The sequence below is a fragment of the Arvicola amphibius genome, chromosome 14, assembly GCF_903992535.2.
Source record: "Arvicola amphibius chromosome 14, mArvAmp1.2, whole genome shotgun sequence".
Lineage (NCBI taxonomy): Eukaryota > Metazoa > Chordata > Mammalia > Rodentia > Cricetidae > Arvicola > Arvicola amphibius.
The window spans coordinates 26,316,102-26,340,371 of NC_052060.1; the positions used below are offsets into that span (position 1 = coordinate 26,316,102).

At 40.5% G+C, this 24,270-nt stretch overlaps 1 protein-coding gene across 3 annotated transcripts in view; it reads right to left on the reverse strand.

Annotated features, from left to right (window-relative positions):
* Positions 1 to 23,755, reverse strand: part of Agl (amylo-alpha-1, 6-glucosidase, 4-alpha-glucanotransferase) — a 56,204-nt gene extending 32,449 nt beyond the window's left edge. For 2 of the 3 annotated variants that reach the window (XM_038310961.1, XM_038310963.1), the window contains exons 1-13: positions 23,609 to 23,755; positions 22,903 to 23,052; positions 11,218 to 11,428; positions 9,682 to 9,848; positions 8,692 to 8,895; positions 7,045 to 7,226; positions 6,777 to 6,888; positions 5,823 to 5,946; positions 5,208 to 5,310; positions 5,022 to 5,119; positions 3,659 to 3,798; positions 2,566 to 2,753; positions 273 to 396 (exon numbers count right to left, since the gene is read on the reverse strand). In XM_038310961.1, coding sequence (XP_038166889.1) covers positions 273 to 396; positions 2,566 to 2,753; positions 3,659 to 3,798; positions 5,022 to 5,119; positions 5,208 to 5,310; positions 5,823 to 5,946; positions 6,777 to 6,888; positions 7,045 to 7,226; positions 8,692 to 8,895; positions 9,682 to 9,848; positions 11,218 to 11,428; positions 22,903 to 22,984 — 1,735 coding nt within the window. In that variant the 5' untranslated portion in view covers positions 22,985 to 23,052; positions 23,609 to 23,755. Of the gene's footprint in view, positions 1 to 272; positions 397 to 2,565; positions 2,754 to 3,658; positions 3,799 to 5,021; positions 5,120 to 5,207; positions 5,311 to 5,822; positions 5,947 to 6,776; positions 6,889 to 7,044; positions 7,227 to 8,691; positions 8,896 to 9,681; positions 9,849 to 11,217; positions 11,429 to 22,902; positions 23,053 to 23,123; positions 23,141 to 23,608 lie in introns of those variants that run through there. The other variant, XM_038310962.1, reaches the window with a different exon arrangement.
* Positions 23,756 to 24,270: the final 515 nt, after the last annotated feature.

Sequence of the window (24,270 nt, forward strand, 5' to 3'; positions counted from 1 at the left end):
ATGTAGCCCAGGCTGGCCTTAAACATGTGGTCCTCTTGCCTCAGTCTCTTAACTGGTGAGATAACAGGTGTTAAGCCATCACACCTGGCCTCACTGGTCTTTCTATTTGAAATGAAGTATCTCACTACAAACCAGACAATTTAACTTGTTAAAGGAGACTCAGTTATATTAAGTATTGCATATAAAGCTGTTACATTACACAAAATGTAATCCTGATCCACTTAAACAAAAGCAAAGCATCTCAGACCGGAAATGGACTTCGGTGGGCCTACCTCTTATTAAGGAGCTGATGCCCAGTCTAGTCACGAAGATATTGTCCAGCTCTTCACTTCCTGTGAACAGCTCAGCCACTACATAAAGATTGGGTTGTAATTTTCTAGCAGCATCCAGCATGTACTGCAAAAAGTACAGTCACAAATGAAAAAGAAAGAAGAGAGCAAGACGGAGAGGGAAGGAGGGGACAAGACTAGGTGTGCATTTGACGTAAGACAGGTACAAAGCAAGAGAAATGCAAAAGGAAGTGCCAAATAAAGTTTGACGCACACATGTAAGACAGCAAGAGAGCGATCAGCACACGTGGGGATAGGGTTTACAGAGAACAACAGCAAAAAGGAGGATTAGGTTTTGCAGACATAGAGACAGAGGGGAAGGAAAAAGAAAAAAGGAAAATGTTAGTGTCATTAAAAATACAGGCACTGCAATTCTGCCAGTCTTCCCCTGTTTTTTTTATTATTTGTTTTTAATACTTTTAATAAGATTATTAATCTCTGGGTAGCTAAATAAGTCAGAACTGATTATTCTATCTGCTGGTAAATTATTTAGAAAAGGTTAAATTAAATTATCTTGTAGATGACAACAAAGGCCAGCAACTTACCACTTCTACGTGTGTGTGTATGTGTGTGTGTGTGTGAGAGAGAGAGACAGAGAGAGAGAGAGAGAGAGAGAGAGAGAGAGATGCATATGTAACATTAGTGCAGAGAAACAGATAATAATAGTGGCTAATAAGTAGACTGTTACCAATTTCTTCTTGAAGGTAAAATACCTGCAATTTTATCAGCTAAGAAGTAGAATCCTAGAGGACTTCGCCATTTAAAATTAAATTTGCTGTAATATTATAGCAATGTTACAAATATGGTTTTGTTTTGTTTGTTTTTTTCTGTTGCTAAAAGCACAGCTGAAAAAGGCTCTCTGCTTAATTTTCAGAAGTAAATAATGTTCCACCAGTCTGGCTAATGTTTCTTACCAAATCCCTCCAAATTAAAACCATATGAAATCTCTCTCTCTCTCTCTCTCTCTCTCTCTCCCTCTCCCTCTCCCTCTCCCTCTCCCACTCCCTCTCTCTCTCTCTCTCTCTCTCTCTCACACACACACACACGGAGCATGTGTTTCTGTTTTTTGAAGACAGGGCTTCTCTGTGGCTTTGGAACCTGTTCTGGAACTCACTCTGTAGACCAGGCTGGCCTTGAACTCACAGACAGCTCCCTGTCTCTGCCTCCTGAGTGCTGGGAGTAAAGGCGTGCGCCACCACAGCCTTGCAGATAATGTTTCTTATATAAGCATTTTCTTTTTAGTTTTTTGAGACAGGGTCTCTCTATGTAGCCCTGGCTGTCCCAAAACTCATTCTGTAAATGAGGTTGGGTTTCAAAATCACAAAAATTACCTGCCTCTGCCTTCAAGTGCTGGGATTAAAGGCACGAGATACTAAATAGGGTTTATAAGCACATGTTTTTATGAATCGTCACTTTAAAAACTATCAAAGAAAAACATGCATGTGGTTAAGCAAATACTGGCATTGCTCAAAAGTCAAAAAACAGATTATAGCTGGCTCACATTTATGTTTCTAAGGGTGATGACTAAAACTGAATCAGTGAGGCTCCAAGTAGCTTTAATACGCCACAGTGTTAGTGTTTAGATGTCCATTGTAAGGGCTAGAGGAGAGCTCAGCATAGAACAGAGCACAGTTCTAAAACGTGCAAAGACCCAAGTACCCCTAAAATGAAAATACAAGCCAAAGTTAAATAATCACTCTAATGTGCAAGATGCTATTCAGCTTTACATTGGCTAATAATATATATTAGATATGTAATAATATTGGAACAACCTAAAAGACATCTTAACATTTTACATATTGCCAATAAACACTTATTATGCATATTATTACATAAAATTATGATCTTCTTTCTAAATTTAAAAGCTAACTTACTAAACATTTTATAGTCTAGTATTCTATAACAGTTATATCAAAAGATTGTTAGAGGCTGGGCAAGGTGGCGCACATCTTTAATCTCAGCACTAGGGAGGCAGAAGCAGGTGGATCACTGAGTTCAAGAACAGCATGATCTACAGAATGAGTTCCAGGACAGCTAGGGCTACACAGTGAAATCCTGTCTCAAAAATCAAAACCAAAAACAGGTTGTCAGAATTAGATAAGCTGTCATTGTGCCAAATATTACTACTAAATCAAAGCAGTGTACCACCAGCAGACTAGACCTACAAGGGAGGCAGGAACTCCAGGAAGCTACCAGACGCCACTGCATTTCTTTCAAGGCAATGAGTCGTTCGTACCTCAGCCACGTGAAGAGGAGTGGAGTGGCAGTTGTCAAGGCGCACTCCCTGGAAATAAGTGGCAGTTATCTCAGTGTATTTCTTCATGTGCGCCCACAGATAGGGACAGTCCTCTGGTTTATTCCCATAGCGCAATTTAACACTGTCACCCCAGCAAATAAGTTCTCTCCTTAAATAAACGTCTGAGCCTGTTAAAGGGGAACAACTGCTTTCAGTGATGCATGAAACTGGATGGTAACAATTACCTCCAGGAAACAATGCTGTTTTCAAACTGCTATGTCTTCCATAAATGATATTATAGCTAAATTTTAAACTTAATTATGATTTTATCTTATGTGCATAGGTGTTTTGCCTGCATGTACGTCTGTGTACCATGCATGTGCTTGGTGCTCTCAGAGGCCAGAGGAGAATGGTTGATCCCCTGGAACAGGAGTTACAGACGGTTGTGAGTCTCTAGGGAAATGTTGGGAATTGAACCCAGCTCCCCTGGAAGAGGAGCCAATGCTCTAAATGCTGAGTCACTTCTCCAGCCTCCTGGATAAAGACACATCTAAAACGAGGATATAGCTCAGAAACAGAGCACTTACGCTCTGAACTCCCAACACTTTGGGGGGGAAAAGTAAAATGGCCTAGGAGGAAGTTTTAAAACATCAATTTTAACATAACTATTCCAGAGGACCTAGTTCAACTCCCAGCACCCACATGGAGGCTCACAGCGATCTATAAATTCAATCCCAGGGTACCTGATGGCCACTGTGGGTACTGCACGCATGTAGTACACATACATACCTGTAGGTAAAACATCCATACATATTAAAAAAAATAGAATATTCTGCTCAAATTGAAGCCTATGTAGACTAACATTATATGAAACAGACACACAATAGCTATTTAGTTTGAGAAAATGAGAGGTGGGGGTGAAGAAGGCAGGTTTTCTCTCAAACTGATGCATTTCTGATATCTCTAGCCAAACAGTTTAAAAACCATGAACCTATTGTTAAAAACAAACCAACAAAAGCAATAAAACAGACCCCAGTTTGAGCCTTCCACAAGCTCTAGTTTCCTATCTGTAGAGAACTGAAAAGTCAGGGACCTGGCTCAGCAAAATTGCGAAGGGGATCATCGCCCATCACCCATCCATTGTGCGCCATCAGGAAGCAAGCTTTATCTGGGTGGTGGATCATGGATTCTTCTGCGGGTAAGGCCATTTCTTCAAAGGGGAAGGTAAAATACCTAGGAGGACAGAATTAAAAGAAGGTGTACTCAAAGAAACTCTCTGAAGAGAATGAGAAATAGCAACATTAAAAATTTAAAGAATTAAAAATAGAAGTTTAAGAAATAACTAACATTAACCTTCACAACTTCATAGAATTATAGGGAAACCACTGAGGTTTTCCTACCCTCTAGCTGTCCAACATATGCTGTGTGTTACTAATGTTATTTTGCATGTGAGCTTTTGCCTGAATGCACTAAATGCATTGTGTCTATGTTTGATGCCCGTGGAGGCCGGAGGAGGACAATGCACCCCCTGGAACTGGAGTTACAGATGGTTCTGTATGCAGAAGCTGGGAACTGAACCCAGGTCCTCTGCAAGAGCAGCAAGTGCCCTTTGTCTGCTAGGCCATCTCTCTAGCCGGATGTTTTTTTATGTAAGGAGCCAGGCGCTTGCTCTCTCCACCTCACACTGAACTGAGTACTGCTAAGTGCTATTCGTAGAGTGTATCTCTAAACGTTCATGCATTGGAACCTTACCTCCTTCCCCTTCCCCACCTGTTCTTTTGACCCAGTTTCACGATGCAGCACAGGCTGACCCTGAGCTTGGACTCCTAGCTCTGCTTCCATACTGCTGGGACTACAGACGTGTACCACCACACCAGGTGTGGAGCCTTATCTCCTTAAAGTAGTGGTATTGGGAGATGAAGCTGACTGACAGGTGTCCAGGTTATGGGCAGAACTCCCACATGAGTAGATTAATAGCTTTCTCTTCTGGGTGAGCTCTTCCTCCCGGGGAATTTGCATGTTTATCATGATGGTGGACTTTCAGAAGCCACCTTACGTTTTCTGTCTTCTATTTGCACTCACTTGCCAAGCATTTTCCTGGCATGAACTGAGAGATCCCAAAGCCCTGGCCACAAGATGAGCAGATACTGGTTCCATGTTCTCAGACTTTCTGGTCTGTGGACCCTTATCCAAATTAAACTCTATTTCTTTATAAATTACCCAATCTTGGGCATTATGTTTTAGCAACAGAAAATAGACTGACAATAAATATGCAGTCCTCCAGAAACATCAGTGTAAATGAATGTAGAAACAATATGATAATGAGTATTAAGCCTATTTCTGAATTAAAACTTGTATTTTAATATAATGTATTGAAGAAAAAGAAACATTCAAGTTAAGTTGAAAAGTTAAATGTTCTCAGCCTTTAATTATCATTTTAAGAAATAGATGAATACCTGGTAACTAAAGGATGTTTCCTAGTGACGGGTCCTAGTTTAGGGCCATGGCCAGCCAGTCGTTCATAAAACACGTTTCCCAAAAGACAATTAACTGCCTAGAAAACATCGGATTATGTTACAATGCCAATGAAAACAGCAGGGACTCAGACTCAAAGAAAAGCAGCGACCCAAAACTAGGTGAACCTGCTCCTGATGACAGCTGGTGAGACGGTGCTTCTCAGAGTTCAACTCCTCCAGTCTCCTTCGGAACCAACCACAGCACTCTTCGATGGCAGCCGGCCCGTTGCTGGCAGAGAGCAAAACAAAAGTTAGTGCTTTCAGAAAGCCCAGGCTTAAACATTTCCCAGCCAGTGTGGCAGAAATCTTAATACCCTCATCAGGATCTGAGCCATGACTGACTGAGGAGCTTTGCCGACTGTAAGAAGTCTGACTTACATGTTTAGCGGAGGGCCCAACACAGAGAACGGAGGAAAAGGTCAGGTGTTGATATTGTCACAACATGGCAGGTTACTTCATTTCATTTTTAAAAACATTTTCACATTTGTCTACTTAGTATGTGGGGTGCATGTGTGTGGGGGTGCACACGTCACAGAATGTGTGTTGTGTGGTCAAAGGACAACTTTCCAGAGTGGTTTTCTCCTATTATGAGGGTGCTGAGGATCAATTTCAAGTCATCAGCAAGTGCCCTTTACCTACTGAGTCGTCTCATCAATCCCTAACTTTATTTAATTTTATATGATGGCTTTAATAACCAGTATCAGTATTTATGAGTAGCAGGACAGGGCAAATACAACATACTCATGCGGTATAAAAGTTGCCAGTGCGATGTTCATATCGACAGCACAGCCCAGCCGTCTGTATTCAGGGTCCTGAATAATTTTCAGATGTTCCTTTGGATCAGACTTAGCTACTCTTCTGTTTTCTGAAAGAAATAAATAATGGTATTTTAAAAGCAAAAAATGATAGATTATAACTGTCACTTTTTCAATTTTTCAGTATATAACTATTCCACAGAAAATAAAACAAAAAGTTAACAAGCATCTTCCCTCCCTCCTTTCTCCTCCTACTTACATACTCCCCCCCATACACAGTGAAGGGACATAAAAAGAACAACTCTTCGAAGAGAGAAGCACAGAACTCCTTAGTTCAGCTTCACTGTTCACCACCAAATCCTTATGCCTTTAAAAGTCTCTAGCACACGCTGGCTAAATGAATGTTCTAATGAATGAATGGTGAAAACCCTGCAAGTAATCTATCAAAAGCAAACGAAATACATTCAAAGCCACGCACTGCCTAGCAGGCACTAAAAGAAGCAGTTAAACAAAATAATAAATTCATACTGTAAATGAAAAAATAAAATATATAGTTTAGTTGATAGTCTTCTTTGTATGTACTAAATAGATATTAACACAAGAAATGTATATACATTATATAGAAAGTTACATGAAACTACAGATAAATTCTGGTTTTTCTTGAAAAATAACTAGAAGGAACTACTAGTTAGTAATTTTAAGATGTGAGAAAGAGAAAATTGGTATCTATCTATGTAATGTGCTTCTCCCTTCCTAGTGCTAAGATTAAAAGCATGCCCCACGATGCCAAAAAATTTGGAGTTTTGTAATATAAAGAAGCCACAAATACTATATATAAAGATTTAATAATTATGCTAACTAGAGAGAAAGAGTCATCCCTTTAAGAGTAACCTTAACCGTCCTAAGAAGCGACAGGGACAACCTAGTTTAAAGCCTTTACCTTGAGTGAGAAGTCTCCTAAACTGCTCAACTGCTTTGTGAACGTCTACCTGGAAAAACTCCCAGAGCTGAATCCTTGGGAAAATGTCCTCCCAGACTATTTTCCGAATGCACTGAAAAATTTCAATGTTAAGAACAACATAAAATGACCACATTTCTTTCTCCATATTAAACCAAAGTTGACATACGTTCACACACACACACACACACACACACACACACAATTTGCTCTTTGGAAGTTGGTGGGGTAGTCTTCTACATGCACTTACATCCATGTGTTGATCATTCTCAATCACAGCAGGGACTCCTTTTTCTCTGTACTTCCCGTCTGCCACATCACAGGAGAAATGCCAAAATGCTCTGTCTAGGACCCAGGCAGGTTTCAAGTGTGGAGAATTCACAAGATTATAAGCAGCTTCTGGATGTTCCTGGATCCACTTACTGTTAGTAGCTAAAAAAAAAAACCGAAGAAGATATCTCGTAGTCAGATTGGACTTTACGATCACTATTAGTTATTTTATAAGTAATAATTTTTCATTTATTTAGTAATTAACTTATTTACTCAGTGTTTATTTGTACCTACAAAGAATAAACACTTGGATGAAGACAGGATACCTTAGGAACACAGATCTGATAATAAAACTTAAACTAAGCAAGGCCTGGTGGCTTATATTTATTCATTTAGTGATTTTTCAAGACAGGGTTCCTCTGTGTCACCCTGCCTGGAACTTGCTCTGCAGACCAGGCTGGACTTGAACTCACACAGATCTACCTGCCTCTGATTTTGCATGCTGGGGTTAAAGGCATGCGCCACCACTGCCCAGCATGAATAATTTTTTAAAATCCAACTTTGTTTGCCAGTACTATTAGAGACTACTACCAATACATCTCTGTCTGTCTGTCTGTCTGTCTGTCTGTCTGTCTTCATACTTTATATGGCTACTTAGGAAATACTTTATGGAACAACTGCACCTTAAAACTACACTATCCAGAATTTCCATTGTTGACATATGTAAATCAGTGGTTTCCAGACTTTGTATCCTGCTGTGTGCACAGTGGATCCTTGTAAGGCACATGGGTTAAAGCAGAAGGCCATGGCCAGGCAAGCTGCTCTGACAGGCACGGGGACAAGTATCTCCTTAGAGGACTGCAGTCAGGAAAACAGCACATCTATTTGGGAACCCAAACAGTCTAACTTCACTCTTTTCAGTACTTTAGATGTCGAAATGCACTCTTTAATCACGTAAAAGATTTAACTTTTGAGTATTTATCAATATTTTTCTCTTCAATAATGAAGAATGCTGTTGGTATATTGGGTTTCTGGGAATAGCTTCATAATACAGCCCTTCTGGTCTACAACTCAATTTGTAGCCCAGGCTTGTCTTGAACTCATAATAACCCCCGACCTCCGCCTCCCTAAAGCTGGATTACTGGCATACCCTCCACGTTCAGCATTATATTTTTAAGTGTGTGATGGAGAACAAGGTTCCTGCTGTACTGAATCCCCTTGTTAGTCTGGAAAGTATTTATATTCAGGTGGAAACACGTCTTACGTCCCTCACGCTCACTCTCCTACTTTTACAAGCATCATATGCAAAGTACTTCCATGTTGACTATATGCTCACCTAACACCGCTTGCTTTGAAAGTAAAAAGGCCTTATTCCATAAAGTGTTTTTTTTAAAATCAAAGGCCTCTCAAAACAACTGTCTTTTTAATCTTTAGAATGAATGTTATATAAGGGCTGGGGACATGACTAAAGTAGCAGATAGCTTGCTTTGTTTAGTGTTTATAAGGTCCAGAGTTGAATTCCTCACACTGCAACATGCTACTACTAAAAATAATAATGTAAAATGAAAATATTAATAAATAAAATAATAAGAATTTAATATTCACACTGAAACACTGAATCCCATACCAGTATGATTGTAGACAACGTCTGTAATACAAAGAATATTCCACTCCTTTTTCAGCTTATCTACTAACTGCCCAACATCATTCCAGGAGTATCTTTTATGAGGTCTTGAAAAGTCAGGATTTAATTCTAACTGGTCAGCAAGGGAGTAGCATGACCTGGAAAGTCCAAGAGTCTGCAATGGGGTGAAGTGAATCATGTTGTAACCTACAAGTAAGAAAACAGACCACTGCATGAGAAGGCAAACAGATCAACCTGGAGCTAAGCACGGTGCACACTGAGCTTTCTCGGCTACTTATCAACAGCGAGACAAATGTGCCAGTAGAAAAGGAACCAATGACTTGGGTTCCCATTCTAGTTGGACCACAAAAGACTGTTAGCAAATCTACTCAGGCTATCACTGTCCCCATCTATGAGAAGTGGGTTATGACACGATCTGCTTGGTAACCATCACCACAGTGCTAAGCTATTATCAGGTTCAACAGTAATTGTTGGCAGAACAGAGCTGCATGAACAAAATATCCTACACAAGTGTAATACTTTAAGTGTTCCATGGGACTTGCATTCATCACAGTCACGCCACTGAAACTTTCAGTCCCTTCTTTATAGTATATTTAGTTCGAAACTAGAATGTTGGTGCTAGTCTTACTTTACTCAAGAGGAAAATACAATCTAGTTTCATTTTATTCTTGGCATGACCAGCAGCATAAGCCTTTTATATGGAAAAAGGATAATTCAAATTGGCTAATTAAAATTATATATAACTCATTTTCCTTCATTTTAACAGCCTTATTACTAGCTTTTATGTGCCCCATAAAATCTTATAAATGATCATCATTTTACTTCATGATCAAGTGCCGCCCTTTGCTAACTTGACCCATAGAACCTGGCATCTGGAAAAGCTGTGGATTAGAAGAAGGAAAGCCTTTGAGGCTTGCATCATAGCAACTATGTCTAGTTTTAAAAAGACAAAGAAAGCAAACTGAATACTACCTGACTCCTTTGCAACCCTTAGTCTGCTTTCCCACTCATCAAAGGGTCCTAAACACTTCGCTAAAAATGTCTGGAGAGTAACACAGTCCAAGGGTAACACGTGATTATCAGCTCCAACACGTAAAACAGGATCCACGACTATGTAACCTCCTCCACTTTTCTCATTTCTAAGGGAAAATAAACCAAAACAGTTTTAATTAGTTGGAGAGAAAAATCATTAATTCAGTTTGATTCCATCTGGAAGGTTAATTGCCCATTTAAATCCCTCTCTCCCTCCCTCCCTCCCTCCTTCCCTCCCTCCCTCCCTCCCTTTCATCCAGGGTTCCATGTAACCTAGGCTGCCTCAAATTTACTATGTAGTGGAGGAAGACCCTGAACTCCAGATCTTCCTGGAGTTTATGTCTAAGTATATAAAGGTATTTTTCCAGGGGCTGGAGAGATGGCTCAGTGGTTAAGAGCACTGGCTGTTCTTCCAGAGGACTTGAGTTCAATTCCCAGCAGCCACAGGGCAGTTCATAGCTGTCTGTTATTCCAGTTCTGGTGTACCATAAGCCTTCACACAGACATGCATGTAAGCAAAACACCACTGCACATGAAATAAAAATAAATGGATCGTTTTTAAAAGTCATTGACAAGTTTGCAATAAAACATATACAATAGGCATTTTCTTTTCTTTCTTTTTTTATTATGTATTCATGTCTGTCAGTGTTTCCACTTGAGTGAAGATGCCTATAGAGGCCAGAAGAGGGCAATGGATCTCTTGGAGCTGCAGTTACAGGAGGTTGTGAGCTATCTGATATGAAGGTTGGAAACAAAACTTGGGTTCTCAATGAGAGCAGTTCAAGCTCTTGACCACTGAGCCATCTTTCCAGCCCCAGAACAGGCATTTCCTATCTTTCTCAACTACTATTGATAGAATAAAATATGACATCCAGTAACACTTATCAGAAAATAAATACACTAATGTCTATCAACAACAATATCATTCAAATAAATAGAATCCTCTAAACTGATGGCAGGAAGAGCTTGGAGTTTAACTACATACAACTTGAATCTGTAATAAGCTATAGAGTCACCTCATCAGAACTGAAGAATAATAGCCTAATCACATCTCAAGAAAGCACTGTAGTTAGGCAGTGCTTTTAACCCCAGCACTTGGGAGGCAGAGGCAGGCAAATCTCTGAGTTTGAGGCCAGCTTGGTCTACAGAGCAAGTTCCAGGACAACCTGGGAAATACAGAAAAACCCTGTCTCAAAAAAACAAAAAAGGGACTGGAGAGATGGCTCAGAGGTTAAGAACATTGCTCTTCCAAAGGTCCTGAGCTCAATTCCCGGCAACCACATGGTAGTGATGTCTGATGCCCTCTTCTGGCCTGCAGGCATACACACAGACAGAATATTGTATTCATAATAAATAAATATTTACAAACAAACAAACAAACAAAAAACCCTGTAAAAACTGCACCACCATGGTTTCTCATAGTAACATTTACAGTTGGATAACTTAAGTTGTAGAATACATTAACTCCGGGCTTACCCTTGAAGAAAGTAGTACTGAAAAGATCCAGACTGGAGCAGGTGAAGTTTACAGTATTTATCGGAATCATCTTCTCTTTCTGTTGGGTTTTCCCAATCCAACGAGCGGAATTTTTCTCGATTAAATGGTTCTCCAGGAAATGGGTAATTTGTATACACAGTAACAGCTTTCCCCTGTAAAGTCGGGCCTAATCGGAACTGTAGTTCAAACCCTAAACAAAAGCATTTAAATAAACCACTTTGATAAACTCACTGAAGGGTTTAGTATTCAAGCAGGTGTTTTACTTAAAACATTATAAAAACTTAAGAATTTTCAAATATACTTAAGATAAGCTGCCATCCCTAATGTTATTTTGGAGTGCTTAGCATTTGATTTAGCGGAACTTTGTATTTTGGCACACAGAATGTGCACCCAGAGCCATCCCTTCACAGCGTCCTCTCTTCCGTTCCTCACAATCTGATTTCTAGTCACACACTGTAGTGCACAGGCTCTTACCTGGCAGTGACCCTAATCCCTCGGCCACTCTACTTTGAGCCCTGCCCCCCTCAATCAACACCCACAGGTGGGTTCACCCCTCAATCAACACCCACAGGTGGGTGTCTGAGCAGAGGTCTCTGCTATTTCACGGACCACAACGAAAAGTCAGCATCTATGCCGGAGAGTGGAACTGTATTCAAAACTAGGAAGATGTCACAGGAGAGCTGTCCTGCTGCACAGAGCAGCTGAGCAGACTGTCACCTCAGCAAGTATCCTGGCAGCATTGCGATGAGTCTCTGAGACCTGCTCAAACAAGTAGTGTGCCAATGCAGGCCTAACAACAGACCTTAGGAATGGGAAGTACTAGCTTGTAGTATTTGTTGACGTCCTTACAGAACGACCCCAGCGTGGATGATCTAAAATTACCAAACACAACTAGGACTGGAGGTGGCTATTAATCCAAATGACCCTTGTAGCCAGAGGTTCCCCCAAGCTTCCACAACCAGGACCAGAGGTGGCTAATAGCCCAAATGACCTCTACATTATCTACTGAGACCAGGCCAGACCCTTAGGCCTTAAGCTAGTACAGGTAGCCTATCTCTAGAATCCATCTTCTTGGAGGACATGACATGTACCCCAAGTTGAATTTCAATGTAATTATGCTCCTTTGTGCATTGAGGATTGTATTACACCAGGAAACTTTTTTTTTCAAACTGTACTGGGCTAAAATATATTGGGAGTAAACTGCCTGTTTTTACACTCCCCAAAGTCTGATCTAGGTTGAAGAAGTCAATCTGCACTAGGTTTCTGTTATCTCTTCACATGGTTTGTTTCCCTGTCTGACACTTTAACAGGCTGATGCCATTTGCTATTCAGATATACCCAATAGATGGTCCTTAAATGGTTCAGAGATTTGTGGAATATGACATTTAAAGTGTTTAAGCTCCCCATGATAGACAGAACTCCTAGTGGAACCCTTAAAGTATCCAAAGAAGATAAATGGGACATGAGAACTCCACCTGGATTGTGGTGATGCTAACCACTGGGCAAAACTGCCCCAGGCCTCCCTTGTTGCCAGGGCTCTGCTCAAATTGTGGACGTTTTGGGTTGATTGCCCTACTTTGTCTTGTCAAAGTATGGTCAGTCCTCCAAGTTGCTCCTCTACAGAAAAATCTGAGACCTCGGTCTGGCAACCAAAGACCTATGCTGCTCTGTAGACAGCCAAAGACCTACAACTACTGCCCCCAACAAAACTATGGAGACTAGTGGAGCCTAAAGTAACCCATCCAGGTAATGGATCTCTGTCAATTTAATTGATACCTAGACCACTTCTGAACAGAAACAGAGGAGGAGTGGATGGAGGGTGTGGAGGCAGAAGAGGGAATGAAAGGAGAGGAGAGAGGGGAAACTTAAGTTGGGATGTAAAATAAATAAATAAGTAACCTGAGCATGGGAGTGCATGTCTGTAATCCCAGCAGTGGAGACAAAGGGCTCCTTGGGGCTCCCTGGCAACCTGGCCTAGCCTTAATGGCAACCCCAGTGCCATCCTAAGTAACAACACCCAAGATTAATCTTGGCCTTTATGTGAACATAAACACCTGCACATAAATGTGCACCTGCACACATGTGGACATGCATACACACATACATAGATATACATACAAATATTCTGAATAAAAGTAGTAGTGCAAGTTCATATATCTCTGTGCCCCATTTAGGCCACAATTTCAATATCTTCTATTATATCTGGTTTTCTGGATCAGTGACTTTGATGCTAATTTGCTTTGGGCTACTATTAATTGCACTCACTTAAGATGGAGCACTTAGCTGCTAAACCTATTGCTCTGACTGCTCCTACAGCTAATCCCCACCCTTCAATGTTTCCCCCGGTCACCTTATTTCCTGAGATACATACTAATTTCCTAATACAGTACTGATATTAGGATGATCAATAACCTTAACTTACTAAGAGAAAAGCAAAGCTGCCTGTTTGCTACTTTAAATCAGGCTAAAAATGACCAATGCTAGCAAAGAAGGAGCATTGAAAGTGGAGACAGCGAAGATCAGCACATAGCTTGTCAAGCTGTAAGCACAAAGATGTTCTGGAAGGAAATCAGAAGGGCTTCCCCGGTGTAAACACACTGCTGACATGCTTCAGTGGTCTGCATGAACAACCAACACAGTCACAAAGGCTACTCAAGAGCAAGGCCTTAGCTAGTCCTAATTCTGATAGTCAAGGGGAGCAAAGAAGCAGCAGAGGGTAGTAAAAACTGTCTCAGAAGCTTAAAAAAAGGAGTCACCTCTCTGATATAAATTCCAAACTGAAACAGCAAATGCCAACATAGAAGCTGTAGATCTGGTTCAGGAAACTTCTAGAAGTGGTCACTAAACGAGATTCAGCATAGCTGAGATAGTCTCCCGTTAGAGCACAATGGCAGCTAGGTCTTCCACAGCTCCACACACAATGCCTAGCTGCAAAATTGCAGAGACAGGCCGGGCGGTGGTGGCGCACGCCTTTAATCCCAGCACTCGGGGAGGCAGAGGCAGGCGGATCTCTGAGTTCGAGGCCAGCCTGGTCTACAAGAGCTAGTTCCAGGACAGGCTCTAGAAACTACAGGGAAACCCTGTCTCGAAAAAACCAAAAAAAAAAAAAAAAAAAAAAAAAAAAAAAAAAAAAAAAAAAATTGCAGAGACAGGCTGATTCCTCAACAGTGGGAGCGCAGCTAGCGACTTTTAGGCTCTAGGGGGCTGAACTAAATCTACTTTGCCTATGCTCTATCAATAGAACAAGCCTGGGTGACAGTTGATAGTAAGTTTTTTTCAGACTATTTTATGACCATTTTTGTTACCTAAGCTCAGAAAAATGAGTCCTCTTAAACTATGACTGCCTACTAACAATGAGCTAGGCCATTCATCTAAGAGCACTGGAGGGAAGATGAGATGAGATTAATGTCACGCTTGCTAATATAACATGCTGTAACATCTACAGCCTGAGGATGAAGGAGTAAAATTGACTTCCACATATTTCTTATTTAAGAAATATAGTTTGTTAGGCTACAGTGACATTCAGTAGTGCCATGTCTTCTAGATTCTAGATGCCATTAATAGTATTTGTGACTCGTGGGTGATTATAAAAATAAGACCAATGGGAAGATGTTGAGTTTATCCTCACAGGCAACTGTGACAGAGTTAAGATTTTGCTGGAAAAATTAGATACAGAATTGGAAGTAGTGTCTGAAGATATGACTGAACTGTTTCAATTTTAGGATGAAAGTTTAATGAATGATTCTTATTTGGATTTGGTTTTTAGAGCCAAGGTCTTCCTCTGCAGTCTGGGCTGGCCAAGAACTCTCGACACAGTCAGGCTGCCCTGAGTGGCAGTGATCCTTTACGTCTGCTGCTCTACGGCTGCCATCACAGCTCTGGCCACAGAAACAAAGCAATCAGCTGATAACGGCACAGTGTGTCAAGAAGATTGATGCCTGTTTTAAAAGAAATTCTACTACGGATAACATACTATCAAACAGCATCTTTTCTTTCTGGAAAAAAAAAGGTCTGGCTGAAATATAGAATACACAGACAAATATAAAATACATAGTATAATACTAGGACAAGTGGGACAAGTGGGGTAAACAAACAGATTGCAAAATGATTCTGATAGTTTTTACATATTCCTATAATTTTACTTGAAAAATAACTAAAATTAAAGTTGTATTAATACTGAGATAGATTTAAAAATAACTGCATGATGGATTAAAACATAGCTGGTGTAATCCTAGAACTCAGAGGCTGAGGCAAGATGACAACTTCAGGACCAACCTGGGTCACACGGAACTCAAAGCTAGCCTGGGCCACGCTGTGAGATCCTTTCTCAAAAAACGAAACAAAAGCTCTGCGCCTGCGCACCTATGAGCCCAGCGTTCAGGAGGCAAAAGGAGAATGATCACCAGAAATGCAAGGCCTGCCTAGTCAATGTAGCAGGTTCCAGGCTGGCCATGGCTAAAAAATGTCATTAGAAAAACAGGACAAAACAAAATAAAAACTCCATCTCATAGCATGACCCATCTCAGTCAATAAATGAAGTAATATTTTCTGATGTTCAAAATTAGAAATATCTACATTTTCTAAGACTAATTAAATTTACTGTCAGGAAAAGTAGCAACATCTGGAAGATGTACAAGTATCAGAAGTATTGCTGATATTTAAACAACTTGTCTTTTAAGTTTATACAAATATTGCTTTAGTAATTACACAATGATACAGAGAAACTGTAGTACAAAGGTCAAAACTCTCTCAAACAGTATTTGGAGCAATGGATTATCAAGAAACTTGAGAAAGAAAAGAAGAATTCTTCAAATACAAATATTTATCTGTATGTAGTAGACATGTATATTGTTCTTACAGATTATGTAAATTATGAAACACCAAAATAAAAAGTAAGGTTGCTGGAGCATTTTCAGTCCCCAGTACCAACGTGGTACTTATAACCATCCTTCACTCCAGTTCTAGGGTATCTGGCACCTCTTTTGGCCTCACTGGGGACCAGGCAAGCACAAAGTACACACACATACATGTAGGCAAAACACTCATACATATAAAGCAGACACTATCAAGAAAACAGTATGACTGAATATTTATTACTTTTTAAAAGTTCACTGTTTTTTTAAAGATTTATTTTTAATTATTTTATGAAGTTCCCCTGCATATATATTTGTACATTATTTGCATTTTTAGTGCCCTCAGAGGTCAGAAGAAGGCATCAGATCCTTGGAACTGGGATTATAGATGGCTATAATCATGTGTGTGCTGAGAATTGAACCTGGATCTTCTGAAAGAACACCAAGTGCCCTTTGCCTCTGAGACACCACTCCGGCCCCCTTTTCTTTTTCTTTCTTTTTCTTTTTGGTTTTTCAAGACAGGGTTTCTCTGTGTAGCCCTGGCTGCCCTGGAACTCACTTTGCAGACCAGGTTGGCCTTGAACTCACAGAGATCCACCTGCCTCTGGTAAAGGCATGTGCCACCACGCCCAGCTGCCCCCATTTTGAGTGTATGTATACATGTATGTGGATATGTGCACGTATGAGTACAGGAGTTGCTGGAGTTACAGGCGGTTGTAAGCCACCACCGAAGGCGGGTGCTGGGGACCAAAGTTGGGTCTTTTGTATGAGCAGGGAGCACTCTTCATTTCAGTCATCTCTCCAGCGTTCACTAATTTTTTAAGTCTTAATTTAATATTTTGTAATAAGGTAATTAAATATTAAAAATTCTGTTTACTATGGCAATTGGCTTTAACAGCCTCAAATATTTCAAAGAAAAATACATATAAAGGTATCCTAACATGAATTAAAAAAAAAGAGTTCTTTTGGTTATATATACTAAACTATGACCTTAATCTTGAATCCCATTCATTTATTATGTAGACTTCTGCTGAAATCTGGCTAGTAAATCTCTATTTTTCTTGACATTTAGCAATTATTTTTATAAGCTACTCTATATTTATACATTAATTGGAAAACCAACTGAAATTTTATTTAGAATAGTAGAAACAGATTAGAAAACTTGTAAAGGTGACAGGTATTCACTTATATAGATAAAACCATGTAATAACAAAAGGACTTCTAGAGTAAAAATCAGAACACATTGCAATAACAAGGGAAACTGCATCAGGCACAACATGTTCCTACAAAAAAAGTTTTATTGGAACATAAGCACAATCTTATCTATGGCTGCTTTCCTGCTGCAGCACCAGAGTTGACTAGCTACAACAGAAAGTGGAGAGCCACAGAGCACTAAAGCTTTCACACCTGCCAACTGTCTGCTCCACAGCTTCAGTTTTATTCAAAAATGAAAGAACGAGTTCTCATGTACGTTTACCTCAAAGGGTCAAATAAAGATTTGTTTGTTTTGTTCTTCTGATGATATTTTCTAAGTTTCACATGATGGAAGGCTGATCACCACTTCTAAAAAGGACAAATTTCAAATTTCAAACATTTACACTTCATCTACAAGTCAGTCAGTTTCGGTCTCCCCCTTCATCCCCCTTCCCTCTGTGTCTTACTACACAGGCCAGGGCAGACCTAGAACTCATTGAGATCCATCTGCCTCTGCCTCTGCCTCCTAAGTGCTGGGACTAAAGGTGCATGCCACCATACCTGGCTAGGTTTGGCAATTTCTAAGAAGTAAAATATGTCTGTGGTTATTTTTATTCCTGTTATGAAATTTTGGAAAGAGAAATTTCTGATTTTTAATTTAATTTACTTTTTTATGGGGTTAAGAATGGCATCTAAGGTCTCATACATGCTATACAGTTGCTCTACTACGAAGCCACAACCTAATCTGTATGATTTAAGACAATATGGCTTGTCTACCTAGTTCAGATAAAGGTGGATTTCCAGGCAAAACACAACAACAAATAAGGGAGGTTGGGCTGTGAGCCTCCATTAGACTACAACCTCTACCTTTTCCAAGGATGTCTTTTTTTTTATTTATCTGATGAATTTAGAGCATCAGTGCCAATTCATATGTTACCAAACTGAATTACTCTTCAAAGAAACAAAGATGCTATATTTTCTTTACCCCAGTAAAGGATTAGTAAATATTCCCAAAGCACAAAGCCACTCTAAACTGCTAAGTCAAGTCGCTGAAACTGAACCGGTTCCCGACAGTACATGAAATACCTCTGCTAAAATTAGCTTAGGTCACAGCAGTACATGGTGTGGCTATCTTGTTCATGTTAACACTAAGAACACTTGGATCAGTCATAGCTCCCTGGTAAGTAGCTAGCTAGGAAGACAAGTGATTAAATTACTACTGTAAACAAAAATTCCCATTAGGGGCTAGGTAGACTTCAATCAAGAAACCTTTGGGGACTGGAAAGTTGACTCAGCAGGTAAAAGCATTTGTTGCGCTTGCAGGTGTCCAGCACCTGTATCAGGCAGATCACAATTGCCTCTAATTCTAGTTCTAGGGGATCCAATACCCTATGGCCTTTGGGGGCACGTGAATGCATATGGTAAACATAGACTAATGATAGCAAGCAAATATACTTATATAAAATAAGTAATAAATCAATCCTTTTTAAGGAAACTCTTGTAAATGAACATTGTATTTTATTTTATATTTATTTTATTGTTTTTGAGACACGGTTTCTCTGTGTAGCCCTGGCTGAGCTGGAACTTAACTCTGGAGATCAGGCTGACCTCAAACTCAGAGAATCACCTGGCTCTGCCTCCTAAGTGCTAGGATTAAAGGTGTACACCACCATGCTTAGCTGAACATTTATTAAAAAACAAACAAAAAATAGTAACAATTAGGCTCATAGGTTAGCCCTGTAAGAGTTCTTGACACCCAGGCTTGACAAACCCGAGTTCCCTCATGGCATACTACTGTGGAAGGTAAGAACCAATTCCCAAAAACCTTCTTCTGACCTCCACACATTTTCATGACATGAGCAAAAGATGGAAGAATTAATTTCAGGTTTGAGAAATACCAAGTTTGTTCATTTTCTGATACACTATAAGACAAGGAAAACAGAAAATATTCTAATCAAATTATAGTCTATAGAGATGTCAGTGTTGAAAGTATAACTGGTGCTTAGGATGAAAAAATAAACACAGAGAATGGATTGGGGACCAGTCAAGGAAGAAAGACCAAATATCGCCAGGTTTCTCCTTTACCCCTGTCACCAACTTCTGTGAGTTTAAACTTTTCTTATTCTGTCTCTGTTTTCAACTCTGATATCATTAAATTCTTATCTTTAATCTTGTACGTCTGTTCATTTGTTTCCTTTCTTTCTCTTTCTTCCTTTCTGCAATGTATGTGCAGGTGTATGCACCTGTGAGTGTTGCTGATATAAATGTATGCCATAAATTGATGCTGGGTGTCTTCCTTTATTCTTCTTTGCTTTATTTTTTTAAGATTAAAAATTAAAGATTATTTTTATTTTGTGTATATATATATATGTATGAGTGCCCACATGCATGTGTGTGCACCATGTGTGTGTGCGGTGCCCACAGAAGCTAGGAGAGGGTGTCAGATCCCCTGGCACTAGAGTTACAGGAGGTTGTGAGCCACCATGTGGGTGTAAAAGCAGCAACTGCTGAGGTATCTCTCAAGTCATAGCCATCTTATTTTTTGAGAAGGATCTCTCACTGAACATGGAGCTCACTGATTGGTCACTGGGTGGCCAACAAGTCCCTAGATCACCTGTCTCAGTACCCCTGATGCTGGGGTTAGAGGTGCATGCCACTAAAGCCAGCTTTTATGTAAGCGTGGAGATCTTCCTTGTGCTTGTCCAGCAGGCACTTTATCCACTGAGCCACAGCCCAGATACAATTCTCTCAGGAGGAGAGAGGGCAGAGTTTCACTGTGAGCTCTGGCTGGCCTGGAAATCTATGTAGACCAGGCTGGCCTAGACCTCACAGAGGTCCACTTGCCTCTGCCTCAGCATGCAGACAGGGTAGACAGGATTTTTAAAAAGGATCTTCTCCAACAACGAGGACCCTAAAAGAAACACACAGATCTAATCTACATGGGAAGTAGAAAAAGACAAAGACCTCCTGAGTAAATTGGGAGCATGGGGGCCTTGGGAAAGGGTTGAAGGGAAGGGGAGAGGCAGGGAAGGGAGCAGAGAAAAATGTAGAACTCAATAAAAATCAATTAAAAAATAAATAAAAAAGTCTTCTCAATTATTTTTTTTGTCCCAGTGTTTTCTCTAATCAATACTTCACATTATAAATTGCCTTCTAAATAATATGATCACACTGCTATCACAAAAACGGATGGATTTATTGGTTTTATCTAGTGTTACAGAGTGACATTAGTCTTAATAAACCCTTCAATTTGTCTCTTCAAGCAGCTTAGCTGAATTTCCAGCTTGGGCTAGTTTTCACTGGGGTTTATGAAGCATTTATTAAGTGTTGCACATAGTGCTCAGTCTGTAATACTATCCCAGCCTCACAAAGCTCAGCCTCCAGCTGGGTACTGCACCACCACCAAGCTTCAGACGCTGCTTCATCGGTCAGTACTTAGCTGATCAGTGATCAAACCACAGAGAAAGCAAAAATTTAGAGGAAGCCTTCGCTAAGGTGGTATCATTTTAACTGACCGCTGAACACACAGAATGACAGTAAAAAGTACAATATATACAGAGGGATCTGGCAGGAGTAAACATGCAAACACTGGTGTGAGGAAGGCCACTTGATATAGAATGAAGAGGAAAGTTAGAAAGATTCAAACACTAAGGGCAGGGAACAGCAAGATTCAATCTTGACAAGAAAAAAGTGCAGAACCATTCAGAATTTTAGAATCAGGTACACATAAGTCAAAAGGAAAGAGCCTGGATATAAAGATGACTTGGGCTCTCTCTCATTTGGTTAGATGGAAGAGACAAACGGAGAGATATCAGAAAAGAATTACAGACTTTAAAGAGAGATGACAGTTAAAGAGAAGACATCGTTAAGAATGCCCAAGAGTCCAGCCTGGGAAAAGCTGAAGAGAGAAACATCACTGGGGCTTGCTAAAGGGGGTGACTTAGGACACATGGGAGGAAACTGAGAGAACTACCCTATCACATGTCTACTGGATAGTCAGAACAAAGCTAAACTCCAGGGAGTGGACTGCTAAGCAGAAAGAGCAATACCTTGTTGCTTAGGGCTCTATCACTACAAAACTAGATATTACTAATTTACAGTCTTAAAACCGAATGCCAGAGGAGAGCAACAACATATCTTTACAAGGATATGAGTTAATTTGTCCAACATCTCTTTGTTAGCAGCCAAGCAAAAAGGCAAAGCTGCTTCTCAACCCTTGTCACTATACTTGATTCAAAAGCTTCCAGGAAGGACACTCCAGGCCTTTGTTTCAATGAGAGTCCTCAGCAGAGAGGCAGGAGATGAGGCCATGAGAATGCATAACTATTTGATGGTAGAAGAAGAGAAAAAGAGGAAAACCTAGCAGACACTGGTAATTAATTGAAATGTGGAAGGAAGAGAGCCTAATGGGAGCCACCAAACTGATGGGAATGCTGAAGATAGAGGAGGAAAGCCAAAACTAGGAAAAGTGCAGACTCAGGAGAGCCAAAGTTGAAGCCAGGACTCGTTGACCTAAAACCCCAAACAGATTTGGAAGAAGAGGGCCATTCGGCATCAAGGGAACACAGCAGATGGTTGACGTTTTCAAAAAATCTAACTTTTAAAACATTAAAGAAAAAAATTCTTCCAGATGCTTGTCAATGTTTGTTTAATACATCCACTTGAGGGCTGATTTTGTCTTGATACATTAAAAACTTTCTACTTGCATTTTACAAGTTATATTTATAGATTATAAGTGAGATGTATTCAGTATTGAAAGTAAAGTTATCTGTCTTTGTTTTATAGAACTGTAATTGGATCTTTGATCTTTTATTTGTATCTTTTGGTCATGCTGAGGTTTGAACCCAAAGACCTTGCTTGTATTAGGCAAGCACTTTACCACTGAGCTATATCTCTGGCTCCAACAAGGCTCAACATCACCCGGTCAGACTTCCCATTTTTTTTATTTGGCCTTATCTTCTACTTGCTTGAGAGGCTGCTGATAATGCAAGCAATAGCTACTGTACTATACTGATTATACTATACAGTACTATATTGTACTCTGTTTTACCAATGCTTAGGTTCAATAAAGGAGAAAAGTGCACTTTAAAAGCAACACTACAGATTATATGCAAAGCTAAATTATATATGATTGAATAAGCTATATCTGTAAATGCTATTACAAATAGCATGTTTAATCTTCTGATTGAATATATAGTTTCTTCCACTTCTTTCTCTCCCGGGCCTGAATCAGTTCTCGCAGACTAGGCAAAGGTTCTCCCCTGAGTGGCTTTCCATGCTCTGTAGTTTCTGCAAGGTGGTGGCTTGCAACAAAGTGAACTGAGCTATCATTGTTCTAACAAGAAATATCTATTCTCAAACACCATAAACCTTCATTAGTCGCCAGTAACGTGGAACACAGTATCTTGGCACAAATTGAGCTAAATCTAGGAAATTTAAGTTGTGTGTGTGTGTTCATACAGAGAATTTAATCTGAGCCTCATCTATGCTAAGCATGCATTCTACCACTGAACTATACCCACCACCCCCAGTCCCTAACTTTAAGTTAAGAAAAAAATAATAGACCGTCAATGTAATAAAAGATATAAGAGAGCTGATCAAACAACTTGTGACTGACCTTGTTCAAGTCTGAAGAGGGTCTTCTCTAGCTTTTCCATTTCGTTCATTAGTAAAATTCGAATCTGTCTACTGTGTTCCATTTTGGCTGCCGGAGGATTTGAAGTCTTTCCGTAGAATTAAAAAGACCCCAAAGTGGAATGAGTTACCCCTATAAAACAAAAGGTAATTATGAAAAGAAAACACAAGCTAAAACTCTCTAGAGTTGACAGTGGCACTTACATGTCCTAGATAGATTTAAAGCCTAGAAGAACAATGAGAAAGAATGAAATCTTGTCCGTAAAATCCAAGGGAGAAGTTTCTTTTCTCTTGGAGCAGAATAAGAAAGCCTGAAGCAAAAAATGTCGATTCTTACAGTCAAAACAGGACAGACAAAAAGAAAAAAAAAAAAAAAAAAAAGCTAAAGCATTCTTAGGGAAAAGCAACCCATCTGGGAAAGCCTGGAATTCAGGAGCAAAAATTCCGTCCCGAGTCCGAGGGCCCAGAAAGCTCCAAATGGCACTGCAGCCTCCAAGAGATCAGGCTGCTCAGGGAACAGGTGGAAGGGCAAAGGGTTCCCAAATTCGGGTCTGAAGCCACCAATGGGGAGGTGATTAGAGAAGGAAGCAGTTGCTGCCCCGGGAATAGCTGTGACGGCATTCGATGTACAGAGGGGCTATAGATAGAAAGAATGCGCGTCCCCAGCCGGACGCATTCCAGGCACTTACGAGCGAGCGGGACAGACGTGCGGCGTCGGGAGCGGGAGCCGGGCACAGCGGGAACGCCGGCCGAGCGGCAGCCCGGAGAGGGCAGGGAGCCTTGAAGGGCACGGGGAGGGACACCGGGACCCCAGCCAGGTGACAGTGACAGGCCGGGGACAGCCGAGACTCCGCCCAGCGAGGCCGGGGGACGCTCCGACTCCGCTCGGCGGGCGGACGAGCTCAGGTGGGCGTGGCCCTGCCTCCCCCCACTTCCGGGAGTCTTCACTCCCGCTAGCGCAGACCGCTGGTCTCGCGAGAGGTGGGCGCGGCGGGGGTCTGAGGGGTCTGGGTCTTGGGGACAGGGGTCTTTTTATGGTCTTCAAAGCCCACGTTGCCTCCTCACTGTTCCTTTTCAGGAAAAGTGAATTAAAGAGCAAAGATAAGCGGGGACAATGTTTAGGGAAGTTCTCTCTGTAAAGAAACTGCAAGTTAGGAAAAAACAACGTCTTAAGATATTGTACAAGTCATCTAACTTCTTTGCAAGCCTAATTCTTAAAATATCATTGACAAACCCCGCTCCCCCACCACGCACATCCCACAAAAATAAAACATGTGAAATGTTTCGGAAAATAATGCATGCCCTGTAACTAGTAATTATCAACTGCAATACTGAAGAGATAGCTGATACT